The sequence below is a fragment of the Impatiens glandulifera genome, chromosome 2, assembly GCF_907164915.1.
Source record: "Impatiens glandulifera chromosome 2, dImpGla2.1, whole genome shotgun sequence".
Classification (NCBI taxonomy): domain Eukaryota; kingdom Viridiplantae; phylum Streptophyta; class Magnoliopsida; order Ericales; family Balsaminaceae; genus Impatiens; species Impatiens glandulifera.
In genome coordinates this window covers 62,115,198-62,141,192 of record NC_061863.1, presented here as the reverse complement: position 1 = coordinate 62,141,192, position 25,995 = coordinate 62,115,198, and the positions used below count along the sequence as shown (strand labels likewise).

At 35.3% G+C, this 25,995-nt stretch overlaps 4 protein-coding genes across 7 annotated transcripts; all 4 read right to left on the bottom strand.

Moving 5' to 3' along the window:
* Nucleotides 1-1,645: 1,645 nt before the first annotated feature.
* On the bottom strand, nt 1,646-8,442 carry LOC124927759 (AAA-ATPase At3g50940-like). Its single transcript, XM_047468225.1, has 3 exons — nt 7,849-8,442; nt 2,530-3,048; nt 1,646-2,465 (listed from the first exon to the last, which is right to left on the bottom strand). Exons 1-3 carry the CDS (start codon nt 8,383-8,385, stop codon nt 1,968-1,970), a joined length of 1,554 nt encoding a protein of 517 aa, XP_047324181.1. The 5' UTR covers nt 8,386-8,442; the 3' UTR covers nt 1,646-1,967.
* Nucleotides 8,443-11,259: 2,817 nt separating this feature from the next.
* On the bottom strand, nt 11,260-13,096 carry LOC124927760 (AAA-ATPase At3g50940-like). The gene is made up of 2 exons (XM_047468226.1): nt 11,955-13,096; nt 11,260-11,882 (listed from the first exon to the last, which is right to left on the bottom strand). Exons 1-2 carry the CDS (start codon nt 12,951-12,953, stop codon nt 11,370-11,372), a joined length of 1,512 nt encoding a protein of 503 aa, XP_047324182.1. The 5' UTR covers nt 12,954-13,096; the 3' UTR covers nt 11,260-11,369.
* A 161-nt stretch (nt 13,097-13,257) lies between these two features.
* LOC124927741 lies at nt 13,258-17,000 on the bottom strand. 3 transcript variants are annotated; one of them, XM_047468204.1, is made up of 7 exons: nt 16,878-17,000; nt 15,885-16,793; nt 15,081-15,817; nt 14,744-15,002; nt 14,286-14,669; nt 13,978-14,178; nt 13,258-13,875 (listed from the first exon to the last, which is right to left on the bottom strand). In XM_047468204.1, the coding sequence occupies exons 2-7, from the start codon at nt 16,530-16,532 to the stop codon at nt 13,435-13,437; spliced, it is 2,670 nt and encodes an 889-aa protein (XP_047324160.1). In that variant the 5' UTR covers nt 16,533-16,793; nt 16,878-17,000; the 3' UTR covers nt 13,258-13,434. The 3 variants fall into 3 exon arrangements, with proteins under 3 accessions (XP_047324160.1, XP_047324159.1, XP_047324161.1); XM_047468203.1 differs by lacking the exon at nt 16,878-17,000 and having other exon boundaries at nt 15,885-16,808; XM_047468205.1 differs by lacking the exon at nt 16,878-17,000 and having other exon boundaries at nt 15,081-15,805; nt 15,885-16,808.
* Nucleotides 17,001-17,837: 837 nt separating this feature from the next.
* Nucleotides 17,838-23,868, bottom strand: LOC124927519. 2 transcript variants are annotated; one of them, XM_047467947.1, is made up of 6 exons: nt 22,850-23,868; nt 22,593-22,701; nt 21,586-21,706; nt 20,699-21,442; nt 18,766-20,461; nt 17,838-18,579 (listed from the first exon to the last, which is right to left on the bottom strand). In XM_047467947.1, the coding sequence occupies exons 1-6, from the start codon at nt 23,043-23,045 to the stop codon at nt 18,125-18,127; spliced, it is 3,321 nt and encodes a 1,106-aa protein (XP_047323903.1). In that variant the 5' UTR covers nt 23,046-23,868; the 3' UTR covers nt 17,838-18,124. The 2 variants fall into 2 exon arrangements, with proteins under 2 accessions (XP_047323903.1, XP_047323904.1); XM_047467948.1 differs by having other exon boundaries at nt 17,838-18,576.
* Nucleotides 23,869-25,995: the final 2,127 nt, after the last annotated feature.

Here is a 25,995-nt window from a genome sequence, read left to right as displayed (position 1 = left end):
AGGTGTTTTACTTTTTCTTTCTTTCTGACTTTAAATAGCTGTAATTCTTTTTCATTAGTAGTAATATGTTTTATCTTAATATTTGACAATAAAATATATCTCTCTTCATCTGTTTTTTCACACTTCATTGTTCATCACTTTCTTACATTCCGCACAACAAAACTCCGCCTAGCGTCACAAATTCTCTAGGTCCGAAGGGATCCAGTGCCCAACTACCGACTCCTCCTGGAATTGCGTTGCGATTGACAGGCAATGAAAAAGAAAAGAAATTAAAACAAAAATTAAATAAAAGTTTGTTAGTAACTCTCTCCCTATATTCCTCTCCCTCAACTCAAAAGAGTTTAAATCATCATGACTCTTCCTCCTAACTCTTTTGAACCAAAGTAATTTATTCTGAGCGCTTTAGTAATTTTTTAACATTTTTAAGTGATGTTAGAGCTTATTTTTAGGGTTTAATTAAATGCATAATTGATAATACACAGTCAGAGTTCCATTTCTTGTTGTCTACAATGTTAGGACATCAACAACTGAAGAGTCTATGGTGTCAAGAATTTGATAAACTTGTCTTGGTTATTAGAATGATAAAAAAATATGACAAGTATTAATGTTTCATCTCATATATATATATATATATCAAGTACAATGTTTCATATTTATTCATATGTCAAGGTTTTCTTTAGAATCATATAAGTGAATAATTTTCTTGAAAATTAAAAGTTGTTATAATCATTTAAAATGTTTTTTAGTATTTAAAATGTTTTTTTAGTATTTAAAAATTAAAGTATATAGAAAATTTTCATTTAAATCGTTCAACAAAGCAATGTAAAACAATTTCCGCATTAATGTAAAATTATTTTCGCCTTATGTAAAGCTCTACCAACGCTTTCTTTTATTTATTTAATTTTATTTGTAGAGTTCAAGTAAAAAATACATCAAGAGAAATAAATTAAACAAACTCTCCACATAAAGCAGACACTCCACACACTTGAAAATTCTGACAACACCACCTAATTAAGAGTTTATTGTGCATTCTTTTACAATAAGAAAACTTTCTATTGAGAAACCTCCAATATTTAAGACTTGAACTTCTTCAATTAGCCTTCACAACCTCTTTCAACAACTATCCGATGAACAAAAAGATGTTGTGAAACTCTAAATTACTTATACATACAAACTCAAACCCGTTAATAATTAAATAAACCGTATTTGTATAAATGTCAATAAAGACCAACAACTTTTAATTTACTGACAGTTAATGCTTAGACTCACATGTAAAACGCTTTATATAAAGACGAATATCGTGTTACATTAACGTGTGAATAGTTTTACATGGTCATGTGAAAGGGATTTATATGAAAAATTGTTTTATATATTTCTTTTTTCAAACATTAAAAGTCGTATTTGCACTTTCTAAATAACTATAACAACTTTTAACCTAAAAGCAAAATCTCAAAAGTTGTTAACACTACATGAATTTTAATTTTATTTGTCGATACTATATAAATACAGTTTTAAATGCGTTATCTCCCAGTTTTATAAATATATTTACATTAAAAAAACAATTTGAATTAAAAACAAAACATTAATTTCATATAATGATTTAAATTTTATGAAATATTCAAACTACAATACTAAGAACAGGATTTCCTTATTAAGAAAATACTATTTTTCGAGGACAACTAGAACTTTGTTTCGCTTCGCAAAAGTTGGATCAGAGCTTGACGATACAAACAAGAGAATGATGCATTTTGGTTCGAAAGAGCTAGGAAGAAGAGTGACATGGAGAGAGAGGAATACGGGACGAAGAAGAAATGCGCAAGCGGGAAATTCTTTTTCAAAAGTAAAAAAGTATTTCTCTTTCATCCGTGCTATGTTGGATTTGCTATGTGGAACTAATTCATGATGTCCAGCAACCCTAATTCAAACACAAGGCCTAAGGTCATGTGTTTCAGTGGAAGTTGTTAATGCTATGTTTGTTCCTCAACCGTCTTGACCTCTTCTCTTGTTTTCTTCACAATCTTGGGTTCATCATCGTCATCATCATCAGCTTGCTTCCTTTTTCCATTTTTACAGTTACTATCTTTTTCTTTTCCTTCATCAATGTCTGTCTTCTTTTTGTTCTTCTTCTTCTCCAGCAAAGCAATAACACCTTCCAGCACAATGTCAGCATCTTCGCTCCTCATGAGCTCTTCCGCTATCTCTGCAGGGGCTGCCTCGACTTCCATTATGAGCTCCTCGATCTGCGCAAATGTCGGGTGGTGGGTTATTCCAAGATAGTTGGAACATAGGATTCTGAAGCTGCTAAAACTGCAATATGACATGTGAATGTGCTTGTCCATCCTGCCCGGTTTCAACAAGGCCGGGTCGAGTTTGTCTTTGTGATTGGTCGTGAACACAATTATCCTCTCGTCTCCACAACTCGACCATAACCCGTCGATGAAATTCAGCAGTCCCGAAAGAGTCACCTGCAAAAATATTTCAATTGATTAGATTAAATCTCACCTATTTGATTTCCATCAAATTACTCACCTGTTTATCCATAAAGCTGAGCCCTTTGACAGCTTGTGTGGTATTGACATCTTGTATGGCACAGAAAGATTGTTGTCTGGTATTGAATTCTTGTCTGGTATGGAATTCGGTGCTGCAATCAATGTCTTCAATGACTAAAATTGAACGATTCTCCGTCTTAATGATCAAGTTCTTGAAGTCTGAATTCGATCGGAGGCTGGTGAGCTCTAAATCGTAAACGTCAAATTTGAGATAGTTAGCCATGGCGGCGATCAAGCTGGACTTGCCGCTTCCCGGTGGACCGTAAAGCAAATAACCACGTTTCCAAGCTTTACCGACTCTTCTATAGAATTCCCTTCTATTGAGAAACCTATCCAGATCGTCCATAAGGTCCTTCTTGGTGGTCGGGTCCATTGCCATTGTTTCAAAAGTGGAAGGATGGTTCAGTTTGACTGCTCTAAGGAAGTTTCCTAGATCGTGAAGCATAACCGTCTTCTTTTCTTGTTTCATGAACTTGGCCTTCTCCAGCAAGTGTGGAATTGATAGAGATTAATCCCATGGTTATTATTGATAAACAATGTTACAATATATACTAGTCAAAAGACTCTTAATAAGGTAAACCACTAATCTAGGAATCTAAACAAGGTAACCCACTAATCGAGGAATCTAAACAAGGTAACAAGATATATACAATATACTAATACACCCCCGCAGTCGAAACGGGAGATTCTCGGACGCTGAGACTGTCTCTGAAATCTTCAAATAGTATGCGCGGAAGTCCTTTGGTGAATATGTCAGCGATTTGAAAACGAGAAGGCATATGAAGAATGCGAACTTTGCCTCTATCTACTTTTTCCCTTACAAAGTGTATGTCCATTTCGATGTGTTTAGTACGTTGATGTTGGACCGGATTTTGGGAGAGATAAATCGCACTTATGTTGTCGCAGTAGACCAGTGTGGCTTTGTCCAATGAGATACGAAGTTCTAACAATAAATTGCGAAGCCAACAGGATTCGGAGACAACATTGGCAACTCCTCTATATTCAGCTTCAGCACTAGAACGAGAAAGTGTGGATTGCCGTTTTGACGACCAAGACAGAAGATTATCGCCTAGGAAGACGCAATAGCCAGATGTAGAGCGACGGGTATCTGGACATCCTCCCCAGTCTGCATCAGTATATGAAACGAGTGTAGACAGTGAGGATTTGTAAAGATGAAGGCCATAGTGCTTTGTACCCTGTAAGTATCGAATGATTCTGTGTAAGGCAGCCAAGTGAGCCTCTTTCGGATCATGCATGTGGAGGCAAATTTGCTGGACTGCATATGAAATATCAGGACGTGTGAAAGTAAGATACTGTAGTGCTCCGGCTAAACTTCTGTAATGAGTGGGGTCAGAGACTGGTGGACTAGTTGATTTTCCAAGTTTGCCATTTGTATCGACCGGCGTTTGTGTTGATTTGCAAGTAGACATTCCAGCACGATCAATAATTTCTTCAGCATATTTCTTCTGACTAAGACAAAGTCCATCCTTAGTATACGATACAGCAACTCCCAAGAAATAGCTTAATTTACCTAAATCCTTCATAGCAAATTCTGCGCCTAAGCTTTTCATGAGAGTCTGACGTAACTGATCAGACGAAGCCGTAATGATAATGTCATCAACATACAAGAGTAGATAGGCAATTTCGGACCCATGTTGATAGATAAAAAGCGAATGATCAGTCGTGCTGTGTGTAAAACCGATTGTAGAGACAAAATCTGCAAACCTTTGATACCAAGCACGAGGAGCTTGTTTTAAGCCGTATAAAGATTTGCGCAATAAACAAACATGGTCGGGAAAGATTTTGTCTCTAAAACCGAAAGGCTGATGCATGTAAACTGTTTCGTTGAGATTACCATGTAAAAATGCATTCTTGACGTCCATTTGGTGAATGGACCAAGACTTCGATAAAGCAATGCTCAGAACAGTTCGTATGGTGGCTGGTTTGACAACAGGACTAAAGGTTTCTTCACAATTGATTCCAATCTGCTGAGACCTGCCATCACCAACAAGACGGGCTTTATGCCTCTCAAAAGAGCCGTCAGAGTTAGTTTTATGCTTAAAAATCCACATGCATCGTATAATATCAACACCCTGAGGACGCGGAACCAAGTCCCAAGTCTTATTACTAATTAAAGCGTTAAACTCATCGTCCATGGCGGCTTTCCAATTCGGGTCTGATAAAGCTAACTTTGGGTTTTTGGGAATAGGCGATGGAGATGTGAGTGTGTTTAGATTGAAAATGCGTTTTGGACAGACAATCCCATCCATTGCGCGGGTTCGTATTGTCCGTGTTGGATTGATGATGGTTGGTGAATGATTTGGACGGTTTGGTCTTGTGGACGGGCTGGTCGTGTTTGGGTTTGGGCCTGGTGAAGTGGTGATGGGTGATGGTGGGTTTGGTGGAGTGTGTTGAGTTGATAATGGGCTCGGTAATGGAGTGTTGTTTGGTGGGGAAATGGACTCGGTGATGGGCGGGGTTTGGATGTGTATTGGGATGGTTATTGGTTCGGATTGAGATGGGTGAGTTGAGTTTGGGTTTTGGACAAGAGAAAAGGGAAATTTTGTTTCGTCAAAAATGACGTGACGAGAGATGATAAATCTTTTTGAGGCTGGGTCGTAGCATTTGTAGCCGCGATGATTAGAGGGGTATCCTAAAAAGACACAAGGGGTAGAGCGTTTATGAAGTTTGTGAATAGTGGTTGGAGGAAGAAGAGGATAGCAAAGACAACCGAAAATTTTTAGGTGAGAGTAAGAAGGAGTTCGGTTATATAGAAGTTGAGTGGGTGAGAAATTTCGAATTTGTTTATTTGGAAGAATATTTAGGAGATAAGTGGTCATTTCGAGGGCGTGATGCCAAAAATTTAACGGGAGAGAAGCATGAGTAAGCAATGTTCGAATCATGTTATTTATGGTGCGTATTTTTCTTTCTGCTTTACCATTTTGAGGAGAAGTATAGGGGCAAGAGAGGCGAAATTGTAGACCATTTTTGTCACAAAATGTACGAAATTGACTGTTGTTATATTCAGTTCCGTTGTCACATTGGATTGTTTTAATGGGCTTTTGAAATTGTGTTTGAATTTGATTTTGAAGTGTAGAGAAGACGGAGAATACTTGGGATTTGTTTCCAATTGGAAAAGTCCAAAGGAAATTTGTGTAATCATCAAGAAACAGAATATAGTATTTATGTCCATTTGTACTTAGCACAGGCGACGTCCACAAATCACTATGAATAATATCGAATGGGGAAGTAGTATAAGAGACAGAATTGGTAAATGGTAACTTAACTTGTTTACCAAAGATGCAAGACTCACAGAGTTTAGACCCTAAAACGGGCTTACAAGAAATAGAATTTGATTTATTGAGAGAATGCAAAATATCGACACCGGGGTGTCCTAATCTATTATGCCATAAATTTGACGAAATTGCAGTAAACGAAGAATTAGTTGGGGGTTTTTGGCATTGGCTCGACAGAGAGAGTGGGTAGAGATCCCCCGAGCTATTGTTCCTCATGATAACCTTCCCCGTCTGGAAATCCTTTACAGAAAAACCAAGTGAGTCAAATTCTACAGAGACGTTGTTATCACGAGTAAACCGACGAATAGATATAAGATTTTTAATGAGTTTGGGAGCATGTAGAACATTGTTCAGAAGTAAGGGTGGTAAGGGTGGTTTTAAGTTAGTTTTACCAATACCGCGAATCGGGATTTCCTGTCCACTCCCAACAATGATATTTTTAACACAATTTAAATTAGAATAAGGCGAGAGACTACCTGAGTTGGGTGTCATGTGTGAAGTTGCTCCCGAATCCATGTACCAAGTATCGTCAGGCGGAGTAAGGGATAAAGTGTGCATCGCCTGATTGATATCGGTTGCAACGTAACTTTGGGGCTGCTGCTGGCTCGTCTCAGCCATGTAGGCCTGCTGTGGCCGAGAACCGAGTACGCCTGCTCCTGCTGTCCGAGTGTGTTGCTGCTGATAGCTAGAACCGCGCCAGGAGGCGCCTTGTTGCTGTTGACCAGATGCGTGCCAGGGGGCGCTTTGCTGCTGCGGCCAGATCTGTTGTGTCGGGTAGGGACAAGGGGGTGCTGTCCAGCCCGCAGGCGCCCACTGTGCCCATTGCTGTTGGCCAGGAGGTGCCCAGAATTGCTGCTGCTGGTGGTATGTGCGGCTGGTGTTGCGACCGCGTCCTCTGCCGCGCTGGCTGCGTCCTCGGCCCTGGCCGGCCTGTTCCTGCGCGCTAGAGGTGCCCTGCTGCTGCTGCTGGCCGGTAGCACGGGCTGATTGGCTAGAGTTGTTTCCGCGGCCTTGGCTACGATCGTCCGAGGCAATAAAAGAGGTGTTTGTGTGGACGAATTCATCCTTCCTTGTTTCAACAAGGAGCAAATCAGATCTAGCATCGTAGAAAGATGGGAGAGGCTTCTTTTGACCTATTATGGTGGCGATTGTTTCGTAGTTTTCATTCAAACCCCCAAGTAGACGCAACACCAGTCGATTTTCAGAAACGGGGCAATCAACATTAGCAAGTTGATCCGCAATCATCTTCAATTCAGTGCAATAAGCACTCATGTTTGGGAAATCATTGAGACGAATTTGAGAAAACCTATTTTCAAGATACATAGCGCGAGAACCTGTGTTATCTTGAAATATATTCGCTAAACGTTCCCAAGCCTGAGCAGCCGTCATACCAGGTTTTTGGATCGTGTTTAGTAGATCCTTGGATATTGTTCCAAATATCCATTGCTTGACAAGGGCGTCAAGGCGTTTCCACAGAAGAGAGTCGGTCTCGGAAGATGTTGAAGGTGTTTCGGAGGCGTTGGGAGTTTTTGGTTTGAGATGTTCGTAAACATTGTGAATCAAGCAGTGGTTTTCGAGAAGGTCTGCCCAAGAGAGATATTCCTCGCTACCCATCTCTAGGGTGATAGGAATTATGGAGCGGAGATTGTTAACAGAGAAAACAGAGTGGTATTGAGAAACAGACATGGTGGTGGGCGTCTGACTTTGATTGGAGGAGGAGTCTGAATTAGTAGGTGGGACAGACATTAGAAGTTTGTGCGTGAGGCAGCAAGGTGGGAGGAAGAGAAAAAAAAAATTCGATTGATGATCTTGAGAGGATCTTTACTCTGATACCATGATAGAGATTAATCCCATGGTTATTATTGATAAACAATGTTACAATATATACTAGTCAAAAGACTCTTAATAAGGTAAACCACTAATCTAGGAATCTAAACAAGGTAACCCACTAATCGAGGAATCTAAACAAGGTAACAAGATATATACAATATACTAATAGGAATGTACTTGGAAAGAATCTGGTCGTTGAACTTCTTGTGGAATTTTAGCTCCAGAGATCGCTTCTCCGATTTTTCACTAGAAAAGATGCCTTCATAGTTCAAGTTCTTCTTTTCAACTTGCACTGAAGACAGTTCCCAGACGACATGAATTCCTTGGAAGGAATCCTCGATCTTTTCCCCATTGAAGACAGAGAGAGAAGGCTCGTTCTCGTCGGGTCCCTTGAGGATCTTGGCTCTAGCAATTGAAAGTGAAGTGGCGAGTTTAGATCTGAGGAAAAGTTCAGCGGCAGTAAAGATGTCATTTTTGGTAATCCCATCATGGGCGAATTCGTCAATTACGAGAGTCATGTGGGATTGGAGAGTTCTAGTAAGAGACTTGAGTTTTGAGAGTAGGTTGTGCTGAATCTCTTGGGGTATGATCTGACTGGCCATGGATTGGACTTCGTTTATCACTGTTTTGGCAAGAAGGGCGGAGGCAGCCACGGTCGTGTATGCTGTTATAAGCGTAGTAGCTGATGGAAGGTTTTGGGCTGAAACCATGGTTTTTGTTTTGTTTAAGGTATTAACTGCAATTCGAATATGAAGATGAAGATGAAGATGTGAGTGATGATGATGATGATGACGATGACGACGATTATTATGTGTTTGAACTCTGTTTTATAAATGTCCTTTAATACTGCTTCCGATGGAACTTGTGTGAAAAAAAGACAAGTCTTGATGAGCAAGTCTTAGGCACCCACCAAATTTGAAATGTACAAATTGATTTGCCTTTTTGTCGTTGGAGAATGTCTTTATTAATAATGTATATATTAAAATTATTAATATATATATTTATTTTTATAAGTGATCCACCCTTCCATGAATTTTATATTAATTTTCATGCTATACACATAAATAAAAATATAATTAAAATAAATTTAATAATAAAAATAATAATAATATGTATTTAATATTTAAAATTCTTAATAAATCATTATACATGTTATTATTTACTTCGATATAACAACTTATTTTCTAACATATTTTTTCACTTTGGGTAATCAAATATGTGATTCATATTATACATTAATTAGTTAAAAAGTTGAACTTATATTGTTAAAATATTATTGTTTATCAAATTTAGTGTTAAATTTAAAATATTAGTTTAGTTAAAGAGTTGTACGAGTTGTGCTTATTTTTTTAGGTTCAAATTCGAAACACATATATAACATTTTAAATTTTATTTTTAACCGTTTTAAATATGCAAATTGTTTGTCCCCACCCACTCTTCACTCACCTCCAAAATTACCTATTTATCCTACCACTTTTATATATTTACATTTATTATTTTATTCTTTACTTATTTAATTTAATTATTATATTTTTTTTTTCTTTAAATTTAATTGATTATTTTCTAATATCTTTTATTTTATTTTTTTAATTTAATATTATTTATATCAGTTTTCAAATATTTATTTTTGTTTTCTTATTTCGATTAAGAATTATTTTTTATTTAAAAAAAATATGAATTCATATCGATAAATATTATTTGTTATAATTTTTTAAGTTATAAATAACGATAAATGAAAATATTAATAAGGTATTTGACAAGATACTGGTATGATTTGATTAGCTAAGGCATTGGTCCCTGCTCCTGAGAATTTTGGGCCTTTGAAATAGTATTTTTTTATTTTAATAATATAAATTGAGATATAAATGATTAATATATTATAATAAAGAAATAAGAGATTAAAAAGGAGATAAAAAAAATTTTATATATATATATATATATATTGTATAATATATATTTAATATTAAAAGAAAATAAAAATAAAAATAAAATTAATAATATAATAATATTTTTATTTACTTTGGTGTATTTTGTTTTCTATTATTACCTGTACTCCTAAACATGTTCAAAATACTTATAAACAAATCTAAAGAATATTAAAAATATATTAAAAATTAATTAATTAAATTAAATAAATAAAGTAAAAAAAATAAAAATAAAAAGTAATATATAAAGGTGGTAGAGGTAAATGGGTAATTTTGAAGGATGAATGGATAGTGGGGTGGAAATAGGGTGTCAGAGGGGAATTGTCCGTTTGGGACTATTTTTCCCTGAAACTAAATAGGGATGGGGCGGGGATGGTATTTGTGTCTCCTGCCCCGACTCGTCCTAATTTCACCCCGATCTGCCACAAACACCATAAACATAATTAAATATATTAAATTATCAATATATTTATTTATTCACTATATTTTATTATTTTGTAAGAGTAATATGGTTATTTCTTTATAATAATATAAAATTTTAATTTATTATAATATATATTATATTAAAAACTTGTTTATATAAATTTTATTTTATTTTAAATAAAAATAATTATTAACGGTGCCCAGGATTCCTCAAAACCGAAAAAATCGAACGGGGCGGGGATGGTATTAAAAAAATCCCTGAAATTAAAACGGTGCGGGAACGGTAAATGCATTGGCGGGGATGGTATTAAAAAAATCCCTGAAATTAAAACGGTTCGGGGACGGTAAATGCATTCCCCGCCCCGAACTGCCCATTGCCATCCTTATTTAGGATTTAGAGTTTAGAGTTTAAAATTTAGAGTTTAGGATTTATGATTTATTATATATATATATATATATATAATTTTTTATTTGTCTAATTTATCAAAATTATATTGTTTTTGATAAATGAGACAATAAGAGACAACTTCCCTTGGACAAGAGATCTGTCAAAGGGATGGAAAACAACAAAATTGTTAGATTTACTTATTTGGTGATTTTAAATGAATTTTATTTGAAATACAAATCCAACTAAATTATCATTTTAATCATATAAATAAGTTTATTATCAATTAAAATATAAAAATATCGTATTAATAAAGTACAATATATGAAAAACGGAATTATCTAATAAGACGTTGATTATAAATGTGTTTAAAACATTTTTTTAAAACAGTTTCACCATCTTCTTTTGTGTTAGGGTTTATCGTAGATTACTAATGTACAAAAATTTAGTATTGATTGACTGAAATCATTAAGTGTGTAAACTCAAAATTTAAATGATTAATAGATTTTTTTTAAGTAATTAGTTTTTTTTATGTTGAAAATGAAAAATTGTTAAAAATCATCCAATTGAGAATTTATATCAAAATAATTAGTCATGGTATTTGAAAGGTTCAACACATGCATTTATTATTATTATATTTGATTGAAAAACATTTTTTTTTTCATATTTCAAATATAATAATTTATTTTTATGTCAATTAAATGTATTTTTATAAATAAGTTAAATCACACGAAAACTAATAACAAATAAAATTGTATTTTTTATGTTGGAAGATAAAATGTTTAAATTTTACGACTCAATTTAAAGCTATTTAATTTAAATAACAAAATTATCACACTATTATATAAGATTTATCTTATTTATCATACATGTTACATTTTACTCATTTTTCAATGCCATACAAACTTACTATTTTAATTTTATTCTTAAATTCTCGATTTCATCCATATAAGGAACCTCTCTAGATAATCCAGCCGTTGTTAATGCTATGTTTGTTCCTCAACCGTTTGGACCTCCTTCTCCTCTTGTTTCTCTTCACAATCATGGGTTCTTCATCATCATCATCAACAACTTGCTTCCTTTTTTCATTGTTACTCTGTTCTTGTTTTCCTTCTTCAATAGCTGCCTTGTTCTTCCTCTTCAGCAAAGCAATAACAGCTTCCAGCACAATGTCTGCATCTTCGCTCCTCATGAGCTCTTCTGCTATCTCTGCAGGAGTTGCCTCGGCTTCTATTATGAGCTCCTCGATTTGTGCGAATTTCGGGTGGAAGCTTATTCCAAGATAGTTGGAACATAGGATTCTGAAACTGCTAAAATTGCAGTACGACATGTGAATGTGCTTGTCCATCCTGCCCGGCCTCAACAGTGCCGGGTCAAGTCTGTCTTTGTGATTGGTCGTGAACACAATTATCCTCTCGTCTCCATAACTCGACCATAACCCGTCGATGAAATTCAGCAGTCCCGACAGAGTCAGCTGCAAAAATAGTTCAATTCATTACATTAATTAAATCAAATGGGTTTATTTGATTTCGATCAGATTACTCACCTGTTTATCGTTATCATCGCCGAGTCCTCCGACATCCTGTCTGGTATGGAATTCTGCGCTGCAATCAATGTCTTCAATGACCAAGATTGAACGATTCTCCGTGTTAAGGAGCAAGTTCTTGAAATCTGAATTCGATTGGAGGCTGGTGAGCTCCAAATCGTAGACGTCGAACTTGAGATAGTTAGCCATGGCGGCGATCAAGCTAGACTTGCCGGTTCCTGGTGGACCGTAAAGCAAATAGCCACGTTTCCAAGCTTTACCGACTCTTTGATAGAATTCCCTTCTATTGAGAAACCTATCCAGATCGTCCATAAGGTCCTTCTTGGTGGTGGGGTCCATTGCCATTGTTTCAAAAGTGGAAGGATGGTTCAGTTTGACTGATATATAGGAGCCAAGAGCATTGAGCATAACCGTCTTGTTTCCCTGTTTTATGGACTTGGCTCTCTCCAGCAAGTGCGGAATGTACTTGGAAAGAATCTCGTCGTTGAACTTCTTGTGAAATTTGAGCTCCAGCGACCGCTTCTCCGATTTTTCACTAGAAAAGATGCCTTCATAGTCCAAGTTCTTTTTTTCAACTTCCACAGAAGACAGTTCCCAGACGACGTGAATTCCTTGGAAGAAATCCTCGATCTTTTCCCCATTGAAGACAGAGAGAGAAGGCTCGTTCTCATCGGGTACCTTCAGGATCTTGGCTCGAGCAATTGAAACTGAAGTGGCGAGTTTAGCTCTTAGGAAAAGGTCAGCGGCAGTAAAGATGTCATTTTTGGTAATCCCATCATGGGCGAATTCGTCAATTACGAGAGTCATGTGGGATTGGAGAGTTCCAGTAAGGGACTTGAGTTTCGAGAGTAGGTTTTGCTGAATCTTTTGGGGTATGATCTGACTGGCCATGGATTGGACTTCGTTTATCACTGTTTTGGCAAGAAGGGCGGAAGCAGCAACGGTCGTGTATGCTGATAGAAGCGTAGTGGCTGATGGCAGGTTTTGGTTGGAAACCATGGTTTTTTCTGTTTTGGGTATTAATTGCAATTCGAAGAAGAAGAAGTGAGTGATTGATGATTATGTGTTTGGCCTCTGTTTTATAGTCGTACTTTAATACTGCTTCCGATGGAAGCTCTTTGAAAAATTCTAAAGATTGTTGTAGAGGCTTGTTGAATGTTTTAATAAGACATGTCTTCTTGAGCAATTCTTAGGGAGTACTCACTGACCCACCAAATATGAAATGCACAAATTGATTGACTTTTTTTACTTTTGATAAATCCAATTGAAGATGGGTTTATATATACTGATTGAATTTTGTCACTACATCTCTAAATAATTTAATTTCATCAATTATTTAAATAAAATCAGATTATAAATAAACATCTTCTTCTGGTCAGTTGGAAGTTGGAACAGAGTTTGAAGATGCACAAATAATCTTAGATTATAATAAAATCTGTTACATGATAATGATTTATAGATAATAAAAAAAAAAGGAAAACTATTCAGCTTGTTCCCATACTTGTCGGAGGAGCTGATATCTAACAGAAGTGCGAGCTCCTGTAGGTATCCAGTTGGGTTTCAAGGAGCCAGGATAATTACTCCTGCGAGCCTTGTCAAGATTGATGGAGGTGAAAGGGGAGTCAAGCTCATCAAGTTCATCGTCGCTGGTGTATGACTTCTTAAGGATTGAAGATGTAGTCCTCTGTAGACTACTTTGGGCTGATCCCATTTCTGTGGCTAAGGGAGCCAAATAAATTGCAGCACCATTATTTGCAATGCAGGGGAAGTTTCTTATCATCATCATCATCATCATTTCTTCTTCTTCCTCCTCCTCAAGGGAGTTGAAGACTGCTCTTGGTATAGGCCTTGGAGAAAACTCATCAGGAACAAAATTTTGAAGAACCCTCTTGATTATCTTTGGACCCAATAAAGGACACACCTTCATTTCATTTCATTTCAAACAATTAGATTGATTTATCACTACTATAGCTAGACAGACATCGTAATGAATAAAAAAAAACAGAGAGAAAAGAAAAAACACCTCCTTTCTAGTGGAACCATCAGAAAGCATTCCAATTGGTAGCATCATCAGCTCGCTTAAAGCGTTCAGAAGTCGGAAAGACTTGAATGATGATGTCATCATCGTCGGTTTGTTGTCATCTTCTTGAATGTCGTTTTCCTCTAAAGAATCAATATCTTCAACACCAAACAGATCCGCCAGCCATCTTGACCAATTCCCCACCTGTTTGGTAGCAAACTAATTAAGTTCTGTTTCCAAACAATATCTAATCTAGATCCATATTCAGAAGAGATTATTGACAAAAAGAAAATTAATAATAATCTACTAACAGCATTCTTGAGTTGTGCACCAGCACCAAAACCCGACTTTCCAGCAGGTATTGGAAGAACTTTAGAGTCGGTTATGGGGTCAGAGACAGGATCGGTTGGCATCTCGTCAGCTGATTCACGAAGAATTGCATTAAACATCGCAACGTCTAGTCTGTTCACCAATTGCTCCATTACTAATCTAGAAATCACTGGCAAGCATGCACACTCATGTCCTCCTGCTCTAATTGGACAAAGTCTTTCTCCCGCATCTTTAAAAGCTTTCCTCCATAGCTCTATAGACGAATTCCCTTGTTCTTCACCACCCAAAACATGTCTAGTTTTCCTTGAATTCGAACCTTTGAGACTGTTCTTCCCTGAGTTAGGCTGCATGTGTGGTGTAAGAGTCTGCACAAATACAAATGTTAGTATTGCTTAGAGATTCAGTACTATAAACGAACAAGATGAAGAAATTAAACAACCTGCCACCATACTGATTCGACAATTCTCCAGAATATCCAAGCTTCCACTTTTTCCATTGCGATTATGAATGTTTGAGCATTTTCCCAGCCATCTAGTTCTTCAATCAAAGACTGGTCAATTTTTTCACGATTGCGCACAAATTTTGCACCTCCACAGTTGTTGTTGGCTTTCACGTTTTCGCAAGAAGATGAAACGTTTCCAACAGCTTGGTTCACAATGGTTCTCATCATGATCAAATTGGAGAGCCAAAAAGTTAACCTAAAAAAAATCACATTAACAAAAAAGAAAAACAAAATTTCAGATGAAACCATTATGAACACCGATTTATAATAATACCTGGGGACATCGTTTCCACATGATCTAGAAACCAAAATGAATCCCGAGACAGCAGCTTTAGCCGCACTTGCTTTAGTAACTAATGACATTGATTTGCAAGCATGGATATAGAATCGAGAGAGACGTCGAGCTGGAGAATGAACTTTATTTGTGGAACTGCAATGCTCTGAAACAATAGAATACAGAGCAGCTTCAAGAACAGCAGTTTCCTTCAATTCCTCCTCTAGCATCTCAACCTTGGACTTCCATTCATTAGCAGTCGCATAAGTAGAAGAAGAACCCTTTTCTTCCATCATTGTACTTTTGTTATGGATATCTTCCTGGTTATCTGTTTCCTTTGTCTTATCCGTTTTGTGACTAAAAAGTCCATTGATCCTAGCAGAGTTGAAACTTATCTGAACGGATTTCATGTGCTTAAGTTTACTACTACTTTTGCTCTTCTCTTCTAACTTCCTACTAGTAAGAGTCTCACTCCTAAGAGTAGTTTTCCTCGCGGAACTCGTACGTGAATTACCAAATAACAATTCTGGCGTATGCACATTTTCTTGCGGAGGCTCTTTTTTCTCTTTTCCGTAGATTAAATCGATATTCGCATCGTAAGATGTCATGGCCTCCAGTTCACTGTATATGCTCTCAGTAGGAATCGGTGTGGGTGTTTTATCGACACTACTGTATCTTGCTGACAGTTGAGAATTTTCATGAACTTTACCTCTTCCTTGAGCAATCTGTCCAGTAAACTAAACAAGTCATTCACTTTAGTTAGAAAAGAGACAAAAAAAAAGAGAAGGAATATAGCTTGTTTACCTCTTTTCTGAGAGGGGATAAAGAGGAAACGGTTTGCGAAGAATGAGAGGAAACAGTTCGCGAAGAATGAGAGGAAGTGTCATCATCTGTAAAAGAAGCAACCTCGGAGGATCTGTCATCATCGAACTCTCCTCCTCCATCATTTGACAAGCTTTCATTAAAGGATTGAGTAGAGCCATCCAAATCAGATGGCTGTACATTGAGAAATAAAACTGGTTGTGCAATGAATGACTTTTCAATCTTCTTGCAGTTCAAAGTAACAGAAATGTTTATATTTTGTTTTATGATACCATAATCTGCAAGATTGACGATAGCCGTACCCAGAAGTTGGCCTCTTCCCAATTTGTCCTGTTGGGATTCATACAAGTAGAATTCCAAGTTGTTCTTCAAGAAATTATCATGGGTTTTCTTTTGCTTACGAAGAGTAACCGGGAGAAGGAACGTTTCGTTGAATTCAATAATGCCATTCACAACAGAGGTAGATAATAACCCAGAACTCTTATCTCCATTTACCCATTGAAGCTGTACATAATTGATAGCTTTCAGAGACTGGGATGAAGGCGGACAAGGCTTAATCTCTTGAACATTCACATAATATTCCAATTTAAATTTAGTGCCATTCTTCTTTGACTTAATCCCCAGCACCATAATTGGATATATATATATATAGATCGATCAATCAATCAATCAATCAATCAATTATAGCAATTGATGATCTTCATCATGACTGTATTGGATTTAAGAAATAGAAAAACAAAACTAATGTGCTTCAACGAATACCTTAAAGGAAGAAGAAGCAGAAACCCTTTTCGCCGCTTGATCAAAGTGTGATGAAGCAAACAGAACTAGAAAGTCTTGTTCATCTCTTTGGCACGTCTTGTACTAGTCTCTCCCCACTCCTTCCTCCTCCTATACGAGATTTGACTAATGAAAAAAGCGATAATTGGTATATAATAATAAAGTAGAAACTACATATTTGCATAATATACACACCGCCGATTACGCGTCGGCAAATGTAGATAGCGCAATGCGAGATAGGAAAGAACTTCTTTTTCCATTAATTGATTCTCTTTCCTGCCAAACTTTCGATCCAAAAAGTCTCAATTTAAGAAATCTAGAAACTGATGCAAATTTGGGGGGAAGAAGAAGACTACAAGAGTCAATAATTTTTTTCTAATTTGACCACTGAGCTTCACTACTATCTTCAAATTACCTTTAACACTTACTATTTATATGAAATATTAATATTGTGAATTTGTTTATTTTATATAATATATCATTTTAATTGATAAAAAAATAAAAATTATATAAGTAAGTAATCCTAATTTTCTAAATTTTGATAGATAATAAATATATGAATCAAAAAATAATATTATGAATATCAATTTTGAGTAATAGATCTAAATTTTAGTTTAAAAGAAGAAAGTCAAAATTCTGTAAATATTTACATTTAGAATTTTGAAAATGCTTTTATAACCTATTTACAAAATATAACATTTGACTTGGACCTACCTCTCCTAAACCTATAATCAATATTTTATAATATCTACCCAACTAAATAGAATAATTTTGTTAATCATAATATATTTTTAATATAACATTAGCAACTTAAGCTTAAAAAATAAATAAGAAAAACAAAAGTTTTCATTTTAGAATGCTCAAATTTTTGGGCCTGATTTAACTTGCAATTTAACTTTCTTTTCCTAATTTTTTTTTTAATTTTGTACTCTTTTAATATCATCCCCTTCATATAGAATAAATAACACACCACTAATATTAAAAATGTTATATAGAATTTTATTTTTTGCTAGATAAACCAGTGTTTAATTAGTTTGAATTGTTTTAAATTATATTGGATAGTTTATTCACTTAAAAAAAAGTGTAACAATTTATTAAAAAATCACGATTTATATTTGTACAAAAGATGACTAAGAACAAATGATTAACAGTTAATAAGGCAAATCAAGGAATACAATTGCTTAACAACTAAGAGGAGAAGATCCACAAATTACAACTGAAGGGAATACTATATGTGCAACGAATTCCTCCTCTTTTACCATATCATCATCATCGTCGATGAACCACAAACTATTTTCACACTTTCTAAACAAAATATAGACGCCGACTAACAAGAATAATGTAACTTTACAATTCATAATAATAATAATAGTAATAATACCCACCCAATGCACTTCTTTCATACTCTACCACAACTAACCCAAAGAAAATCCCCTCAAATTTCACATAATGCTGCAATTGCACTTCGATTCTAGCTTAGGAGGCGGCGGTTTCATGCTGTCCGTCTGACTAGCCACCACCCCGACAATTCGTGTGGTAGTAGTAGCTGACGCATTTACATGTTTGCCATCATCTGGGGAATCGGGGACAGTTCTAGACTCTGTTTGCACTCGTTTCCGGTTTTGCTTTTGGGACCTCGGTCCCCGTTTCCCCAGAGTTTGTCCTCGAGGGTCCTTTCTATCGAGATTCATGGTGGGTCCCATTAAATGTGGCAGCATTGGGAGCGGTACCTCCAATTCAGTTGCCCTTTCTTTATCGATTGCAATGTTTGCTGCCTCGTTAGCTATGTTTTGGACTATAGAGTTGCAGAAAAGTATTGCTTCTGTTGCTTCCTCCAAAGTCAGGCTTCTCATCTTTGTTTGGCCATGCCCCTCCTCTAGCAGAACAGTTGATTCTTCTATCAGGATAATAAACAGAAATGTCAGATTAACTAACTAATAGCAAATCTAGGCATTTCATATGAGCCCATCTCACCTTCCCTCTAACAATAAATACAAGCAGCAGTTTTGTATAACTCGGTGTTTCACTTAATCTAAAATTCATTAGGTGATTATTTGAATTAATAATGAGAAGATGTACATACCATGGATGCTAGAACTATGATCTAACGGTTTGGTTTCTGTGGACGATGCAGTTGTATCCTTGTCTGGGGACAAAGCAACAGATTCAGGTATATCTTCTGCAGCGTTCTTTGAACTTGGTGAATCTACTTCAGATTCCGAGCTAGCCAAATCTGGAACACCATTATTTTCAACTTCTGTTGTGGAGTCAGAATCCGATGAGTTCTGGGTGGTTTCTACATCCTCAATATCGACCTCACGAAGGATGCTGTTATTCAGCTCGTTAAAGTCAACAGGTATACATTCTTCTTGGTCTTCCGTTCTTACAACTTTCTTTGACTCTCCATCATTAGGATAGGAAATTGAATTATCAGCATCTATATCAGATGCTTTGGTACAATCACCACCTAAGTTCCCACAAAGATTGTCACATTCTACCTTGTCTTCAGGATGGGAAATAGAAACACCATCAAAATTTTCTCTACAGGTACTAGTTGAAACATCCAAACAAGAAAGAACAGACAAAGAAGCAGAAGCCCCAGACATAGATGAACCTGTGCGCTGGTGTTTCCGGCTTATTTCATGCCGATAATTTTCAGTGTCGAGTTTCTTTCCACTCATTTGTCTCTGCACACAAGCCTCTGTTTGTCTGGATGAGCCCAAATCCATAGACGATGATGCAGATGCACTGACATGACCAATTGAGCTTCTCGTGCTGATTGAACTCTCCCTCACATACAATGGATCGTCATAAGAAACGCCAATTGCAGCAAAAGTCCTACCTTGGAAAACTGTCCCTTTGTTGCTGCTTGATCTCTTTAGCAGTATGGAAATGCCTGAACCTTCAGAAACACAACCAATTGAATTCAGAGTATCACTTAGATGCTGCATGTTTTGACGTCCATTGTCAATAGGAGAAGGATGATCATAGCCTGTGATAGGTTTGTTTATTGGTGGCTCATTTTCAAACATTTGCTCATCCTCTTTTAATGTTCTTACATTAGAATTTTCAAATGCTAAATTCTGATTTGATTTCAATGAGGATGATTGCTCATCCTTAACTTGAGCCACATGAGTTTCTTTAGAGGGTTGGGTCACAGCTTCCAGAAGTTCTATTTCCTCCAATAACCTGGATTTATCAAAATTCTTGATAGCCTCATTCCCCTTCCAGCAGTCTCTGCAGATCTTCACCTCACTATCTGTCAAGTCAACCAAACTATACCTGTTGCCACATATGGAACAAAGTATTATATCTACAAATTCCAATTCCTCACAAGTGTCCTCAAACTCAAAAAGTTCAGAAGCTGCTGCAGAATCCAGAGACGTCTTGAGGATGTTAACATTATCCGCATCAGTTATCTCAGAGCTCTCTTCAGTATGTACACTAAAATGGAGACGTTGGCCAACATGTGATCGACTATCAAAAACATCTTCATTTAGGTCATCTCCCTCGTCAAACGCAAATAAATCTTCATGAGTACCACCATATGCTACTTTCTCAAATTCACGAGCAACATCGTCCTGATTGTGGTTACTGCTTTTAGTTTCATGAGGACCGAACATACCCAGATGAGAACTTGTGTTACTGCTTGTTGCGACTGGGGAATTTCTTGAGGCCGTAGCATGACTTGAAATATTTGTTTTTCCAGCATAGAAAGTGGAGCTAGGCACACTAGATAAGAGTGGCCTGAACATATTCTGCGGCCCTTTTTTGTGATCCTGTGGAGAAGAGAAGTTCAACAGAGTACTTTTATAAATGTGGCCTATGCGATACAAGTAACAATAAAAAATTCAAAATATTATAAAAATATAAATGGACAATAGAGGAGATAAGATGCTACAGGACTTTCTAGGTATCTCCAGTTCAATTACATTAAGTGCCAAGAATTACCACCATTTGGAAGTATATTAAAGCTTTGAAAATCCGAATATATAAAATTGAGCAAATAGGTATACCTGTCGGAGTGCTGAGTCGAAGGATCTTTTTGGAGTAGAACTTGAAAGAACCGTCCTACTTGTTTTTTTGGACAATGTTGGGGATTTATTGTTACCAAATGTAATTACTCTTCTTGTCCGTGAGTAATCTGAGCTACCTACATGCATAGACTGCAAAGAATCTACATCTTCATCGCCTGAGGATGCCACAGATCCTTTGCTGTGAGTGCTGGACGGCTCTCTGTCATGACTGTGCGATGAACTTACACTTCTGGATGGAGTAGGCGACATTGATTGCCTTCCAGATCTAGAGGAGGACCCCTTACCATTTCTGGATGCTGGTGAAGAACCCCGTGCAAATGAGGGTGGTCGGTCTGATATTGATGTTCGCAGATTAGGAGGAGCCTCAAGGGAAAAACCTGGAATATTTGTTTGCCATGCCCTTATTTTAGGTGATGCAGAATTCCCTCTGCTTGTCTTCACGGGTGAGGCACTCCTTATCCCTGACCCTGAGGGAGATACCTTTCCACCCGATCCTCCAGCAGTCCCACGTGCAGTTGGTGTTGAAGACCTTGGAAGAGGTGAGGATGGTTTATTTGGTGGAGGAGATTGTCTTCTAGAAGGGGAATCTTGACGTAGACTATTAGTTGGACTCCTATGGGGTGCTGAAAATGGTCGGCCTCTTGACTGGTAGGAATTATTCCCAGAACAAGGAGACGGGCTTAAGTGATTTGGGCTTGCACTGCTTCTCTGACTCTTCTCCATCTGCAATAATTTACCAATGAGAGCACATCAGTTCCCAATTCTGCCAGAAAAAGTTACAAGGACTGAATATGCTTGAAGAAGATGACATCTATCAAATTGTAAAATTCTCATAGCATCACAATGCAATGTGAAAATGACTGTACCGTAGATGATCTTGATATTGTGATAGGTTGACTTCTAGGTCTTCCCCTTTGTGTAAGAGTGACTGAAGGCGTTTCGTCATCCAAAGAAGGAAACAATGGTGTATCTGGAGGAGTTAATAACCTTGCAGGAAGAAATATTTACCTGATATTAGGTGAATATAAAAACACTAAGGATGTCGTGGCATCAGAAGCTTTTAGTCCTAGTATGTATCCATCTTAATAACATGTTGAAACTTAACTATCTGACTTCAAGTAGTTTTGACAATATTAGTAAAATTGAGTTTAATACAGAAGCAGGATACAGTGGACATTTACTTTTATTTATAGTTTGATTTGAAAAGCTGTCATATGTAATAGCACATCTAAGCTACCTACTTCCATAATTAGAATTAAGTCAATCATTATTTTAGACTTATGTTTGACAATTTATATGTCAAACATTATAAATTTGATCAGACTTATATTAGACATTTATAAGTAAATCATTATTTTAGGTCCACTATGAACAAGATTGAACTCTTAGGCACAGCATATAATAAAAAGAACATACAATACACTTGTAACAATTCTATATAGAATATACTTGCATCATGAATGATGGATGAACCGCAACATTGCAACTTTCTTTGCAAAGGCAGTAATCCAAAAATATAACTATGGAAGGATTCCCCTACCACAAAATAAGAAGGAACACGGGAGACAATGATTTACACATCAAAATGCCTGTATATTGTTTGTCTCATGAAGTAAAAAATAAGTTCCAATGACATATCCTAAAACGGGCAATATCAGGGAGATTATAAACCAATGAAACAAAATTTCCATGTGAACATAAATAAGGACATCAAAAACATAGGTAATGAATAAGATCAAGAAACTCCATTCACAAACTCCATCAGGGTTCCATTTTCTTTATGTGCAATTGTTATAGCATCACTCTTTCAATTTAGTGCTTCAAAATCTTGATGATAACATTAGAGCTTTGCAAAGTTAAAATCATTACTAACCAATCGTAGTCATTCTTCTCTCCATCTTCATTTAGCAGCTCGCTACTCTCACCTCGGGCTGGAATAGAAACCCCAAGTTTGCACTCCGAGAAGTACCTTAGCCTGGATGCTGATACAAGAATCAAGTAAAATGAGAAGAAAAAATGGTGACTAAAATTCAGCATTACAAAACAAGCAATAAAATTACATGTTCAGCATTAGTAAACTCAGGAGATAAAAAGAAAAATCATTCCAACAGCCTGAGTAAAGAGAATTACAAAATGTGTCTTCAAAATCATCATTTGACTGAAGCAGAAAATGTTGTTTCTCTTTCGTCTGCATCTCATTGAACATGGTAAGATCATCATCCTTCTCCCTGAAAACTGTCGGGCCTTCAAGGCTACGTCCTCTTTTATGATTATCTCCTTTCAGTTCCCTCCCAAGAGAGCATCTCATTGCTGGAGAAGGGGGCATCTTCAAACTTGATTTCACTACCACTCAACAATCACTCTCTCAAACAGCATTCCCAGAGAACACAAGACATATTGCAAACACAGCATCCAACATTTATATTCTTCTTCCCCTCTGTCAAATGATATCAATCCAAAAGAGACCCCACTTGAATACTGACAAAATCAAATACCATGAAAATCTGTCCACTGAATTTCATTCCTTGACGTTATCATTTCCATGAAAGACATTCAGAACCGGCTAATTCCTTGCATTTAAATCTATTACAGAATCCGCCCTTTACAATTGACGACTCAATGTCACTGCCACTGCCACAACAGAACCCTAGATTTGCGGATTGGGCTCTAAGCTGAGAACAAACCTATATAGTCCACGTGAAATTGAAGTCCTCCGAGTGTAAGAACTGTATCTCAACTTCGAACTGTAAGCAGAAAAACGGGTCTTTCCATGTTAATGAAATTCTTTGACTTACCGTAGACAAAGAGTCAACTTGCTTGACGAAAGCTCTAGTGATGAACTTGAACTCCAACTTGTTGATAAGCAAATGCGAAACCAAAGAATCATATAATCTGAAGCGTAAATTGGAAAGTAACAAATGCAAAAAAAAGTTGGCTCAAATACTTGGATCTATCTGCTGGCATTCAATTCGGATCGAGAAAAAGAAAAATCAGATACCGGTGATCTGCAAATAAAGCATTAGCCGGCGCCGGCGTGTTTCCTCCGTGCGGTGATTCTAGAGAGAGAAAGTGAAGATGAAGCATCAACGCCACAACTACCGCTTTTTTCTCTCCAAATTTTGCTTCTTTCTGCAGCAACCTGTCTTCCTTTCTCAGATCCTCCTTTGCGATATATTTTCCTTTTTCTTTTATTTTGGCTCTCACAATAAATTCCAATAATTAATTAGTCTAATGATAATTATAGTATTTATTAAAAATTGAAAGTATTGTATATTTGTATTTCTAACCACTGTATTAATAAGTAATAAAATCTCTGATACATTAAAATTTTAATAATGTGGATTTCTTCAATGATTAGGTAATAAGAATATGAATTATGATTGCCTAGTAGTAGTAGTATCTTCATATATAAAGCGCTGGAATAATATGTTTACTTTATCATAGGTTTACTTTCTGTAAATAAATTAATTAATCTTAATAATACTTTTTAAGTTACTTGGAAAATAATCTCAAATTATTTATTTTCTCATTTTATATATTTCCATAAATCACATTATTTAAATTATTAATAAATATACTAAAATATACCTTTTTTATTTAATAAAAAAAAATTACCTTTATAAGTCATTTTATCCAACTAACACTCATTTTTCTAACTTTAAAATTAAAATAATTAACATTATAATATTATACTAAATTTTAGGCTTTTTTTACTTTGTAAATTTTCTTTTGATAATAAATTATTTTTTATTATTCCTAATATTTTTAAAAGTATGATCATTAAAATAATACTACAGATAAAACAAAACAACATTCAAAATAAACAAATCATATTTTCAACAACTTAGAGTGGTTCAACTTTTTCATTCTTATAAAATTCCTTTGCATGTTGAATATAAAATTGTTTTCATTTTTTTTCTGTTAATATTATTAATTGGAGACTAAAAATAAATTCACTCTTAGTTAATGATTTTTTTATCGTAAATTTACAATATTTTTTATTTAAAGTATTTTTATGTTAGTTTACATTCTATTGTATCATTATGGAGCAAATAGCAATTATATTTGTATTTTATTTTTCTATAAAACTCAATAATTATTTAAATATATTATCTTCCAACATTTTTATTTATCAAATACATAAACAAACTCTTCAAATTTTATTTATAACAAGTTACACAATTTTATACAGAAAAAATAATATAAAACTTGAATGAAATACTCAAATTATATTTAAAAACTATCATTTAGGGAGGAGTAATCACCTATCATAGTAACCATTTCAAATAAAACATTAGATTTTGAAAAAAAAATAGAGAGAAACTATCTCCTGCTCTACCAATATTCCTACAGAGACATGTATATTTCTTAAAAAAAATAACAAAGGATCTAGTTAGTCTTTTTATAGAAAAAAAATCTAATTAATTTTCTTTTTCATGAAAATGATAATCATTTTATTAATATGGTTGACAAAGCCAAAGTAACACCATCATCAATATTTAATATCATAAAAAAAATTATAACTCTGTAAGAATCTAGTAAGTATAGTTTAACTTGTTATATTGATATTATATAATAATTTATTAAGAGAGATATGATATTCGAACTATATAGATTGACTAACTGACATTTTTTCATGTTTAGAATGGTATTATTAATTTATCCATCCACAAAGCCTGATTAAGATAAGTTTGTTTCTGTCTCAATAATAATATATTATCAATGACCAAAATTGATACTCCTAAACTAATTTTAGATGTTGTCTGGTTACATTATTGGATTAATTATTTATATTTTCAACATATAAATTTTATCATAATAATATATATGGTAATTAAAAGGAATAATTGTTTCAAGTTTTGGTGTCTAATCATCATCCAACTATCGAATTTTTGTCAACTATAGTAATTATTAAGTGTGGAATGGAATCATTAATCTTCTGCCAACCTTGATGATTATCCTTAACTAACATTAATAATCTGATTAAAATGCCATGTGTAGGAGAGAATGAATCTAAAGATTATGTTTGGTGAATGTTGTTAGGTTTATTATAAGTATATTAAAATATTTATCCCAAATTTAATTAAGGATTTAGATTAATCATTGTATTTCTAGCTAATATGATTAAATTTAAATAACTTAATGAGTTGAGTTGTTGAATAAATAAAGTACACTTGCATATTTTATATTTTTATAGATATATATTATAATATATAATACAAGTTTTAATTATTAAATAATAATTTGTATTTTTTTCACATAACTTTTCAGATTCC

What these genes read in the sequence shown, in the direction of transcription:
- LOC124927741 (XM_047468204.1), bottom strand. Translation starts at nt 16,532, where the DNA reads ATGGTGCTGGGGATTAAGTCAAAGAAGAATGGCACTAAATTTAAATTG. An exon ending in TATCCCCTCTCAGAAAAGAG is followed by an intron (nt 15,818 to 15,884) that starts GTAAACAAGCTA and finishes TGACTTGTTTAG; the next exon opens with TTTACTGGACAGATTGCTCA. An exon ending in GTGCACAACTCAAGAATGCT is followed by an intron (nt 14,179 to 14,285) that starts GTTAGTAGATTA and finishes GCTACCAAACAG; the next exon opens with GTGGGGAATTGGTCAAGATG.
- LOC124927760 (XM_047468226.1), bottom strand. Translation starts at nt 12,953, where the DNA reads ATGGTTTCCAACCAAAACCTGCCATCAGCCACTACGCTTCTATCAGCA. An exon ending in GCGATGATAACGATAAACAG is followed by an intron (nt 11,883 to 11,954) that starts GTGAGTAATCTG and finishes CTATTTTTGCAG; the next exon opens with CTGACTCTGTCGGGACTGCT.
- LOC124927519 (XM_047467947.1), bottom strand. Translation starts at nt 23,045, where the DNA reads ATGCCCCCTTCTCCAGCAATGAGATGCTCTCTTGGGAGGGAACTGAAA. An exon ending in TGATTTTGAAGACACATTTT is followed by an intron (nt 22,702 to 22,849) that starts GTAATTCTCTTT and finishes TTCTTGTATCAG; the next exon opens with CATCCAGGCTAAGGTACTTC. An exon ending in GAGAAGAATGACTACGATTG is followed by an intron (nt 21,707 to 22,592) that starts GTTAGTAATGAT and finishes TCTTCCTGCAAG; the next exon opens with GTTATTAACTCCTCCAGATA.
- LOC124927759 (XM_047468225.1), bottom strand. Translation starts at nt 8,385, where the DNA reads ATGGTTTCAGCCCAAAACCTTCCATCAGCTACTACGCTTATAACAGCA. An exon ending in ACCAGATTCTTTCCAAGTAC is followed by an intron (nt 3,049 to 7,848) that starts ATTCCTATTAGT and finishes TAATCTCTATCA; the next exon opens with ATTCCACACTTGCTGGAGAA. An exon ending in TCAGCTTTATGGATAAACAG is followed by an intron (nt 2,466 to 2,529) that starts GTGAGTAATTTG and finishes ATATTTTTGCAG; the next exon opens with GTGACTCTTTCGGGACTGCT.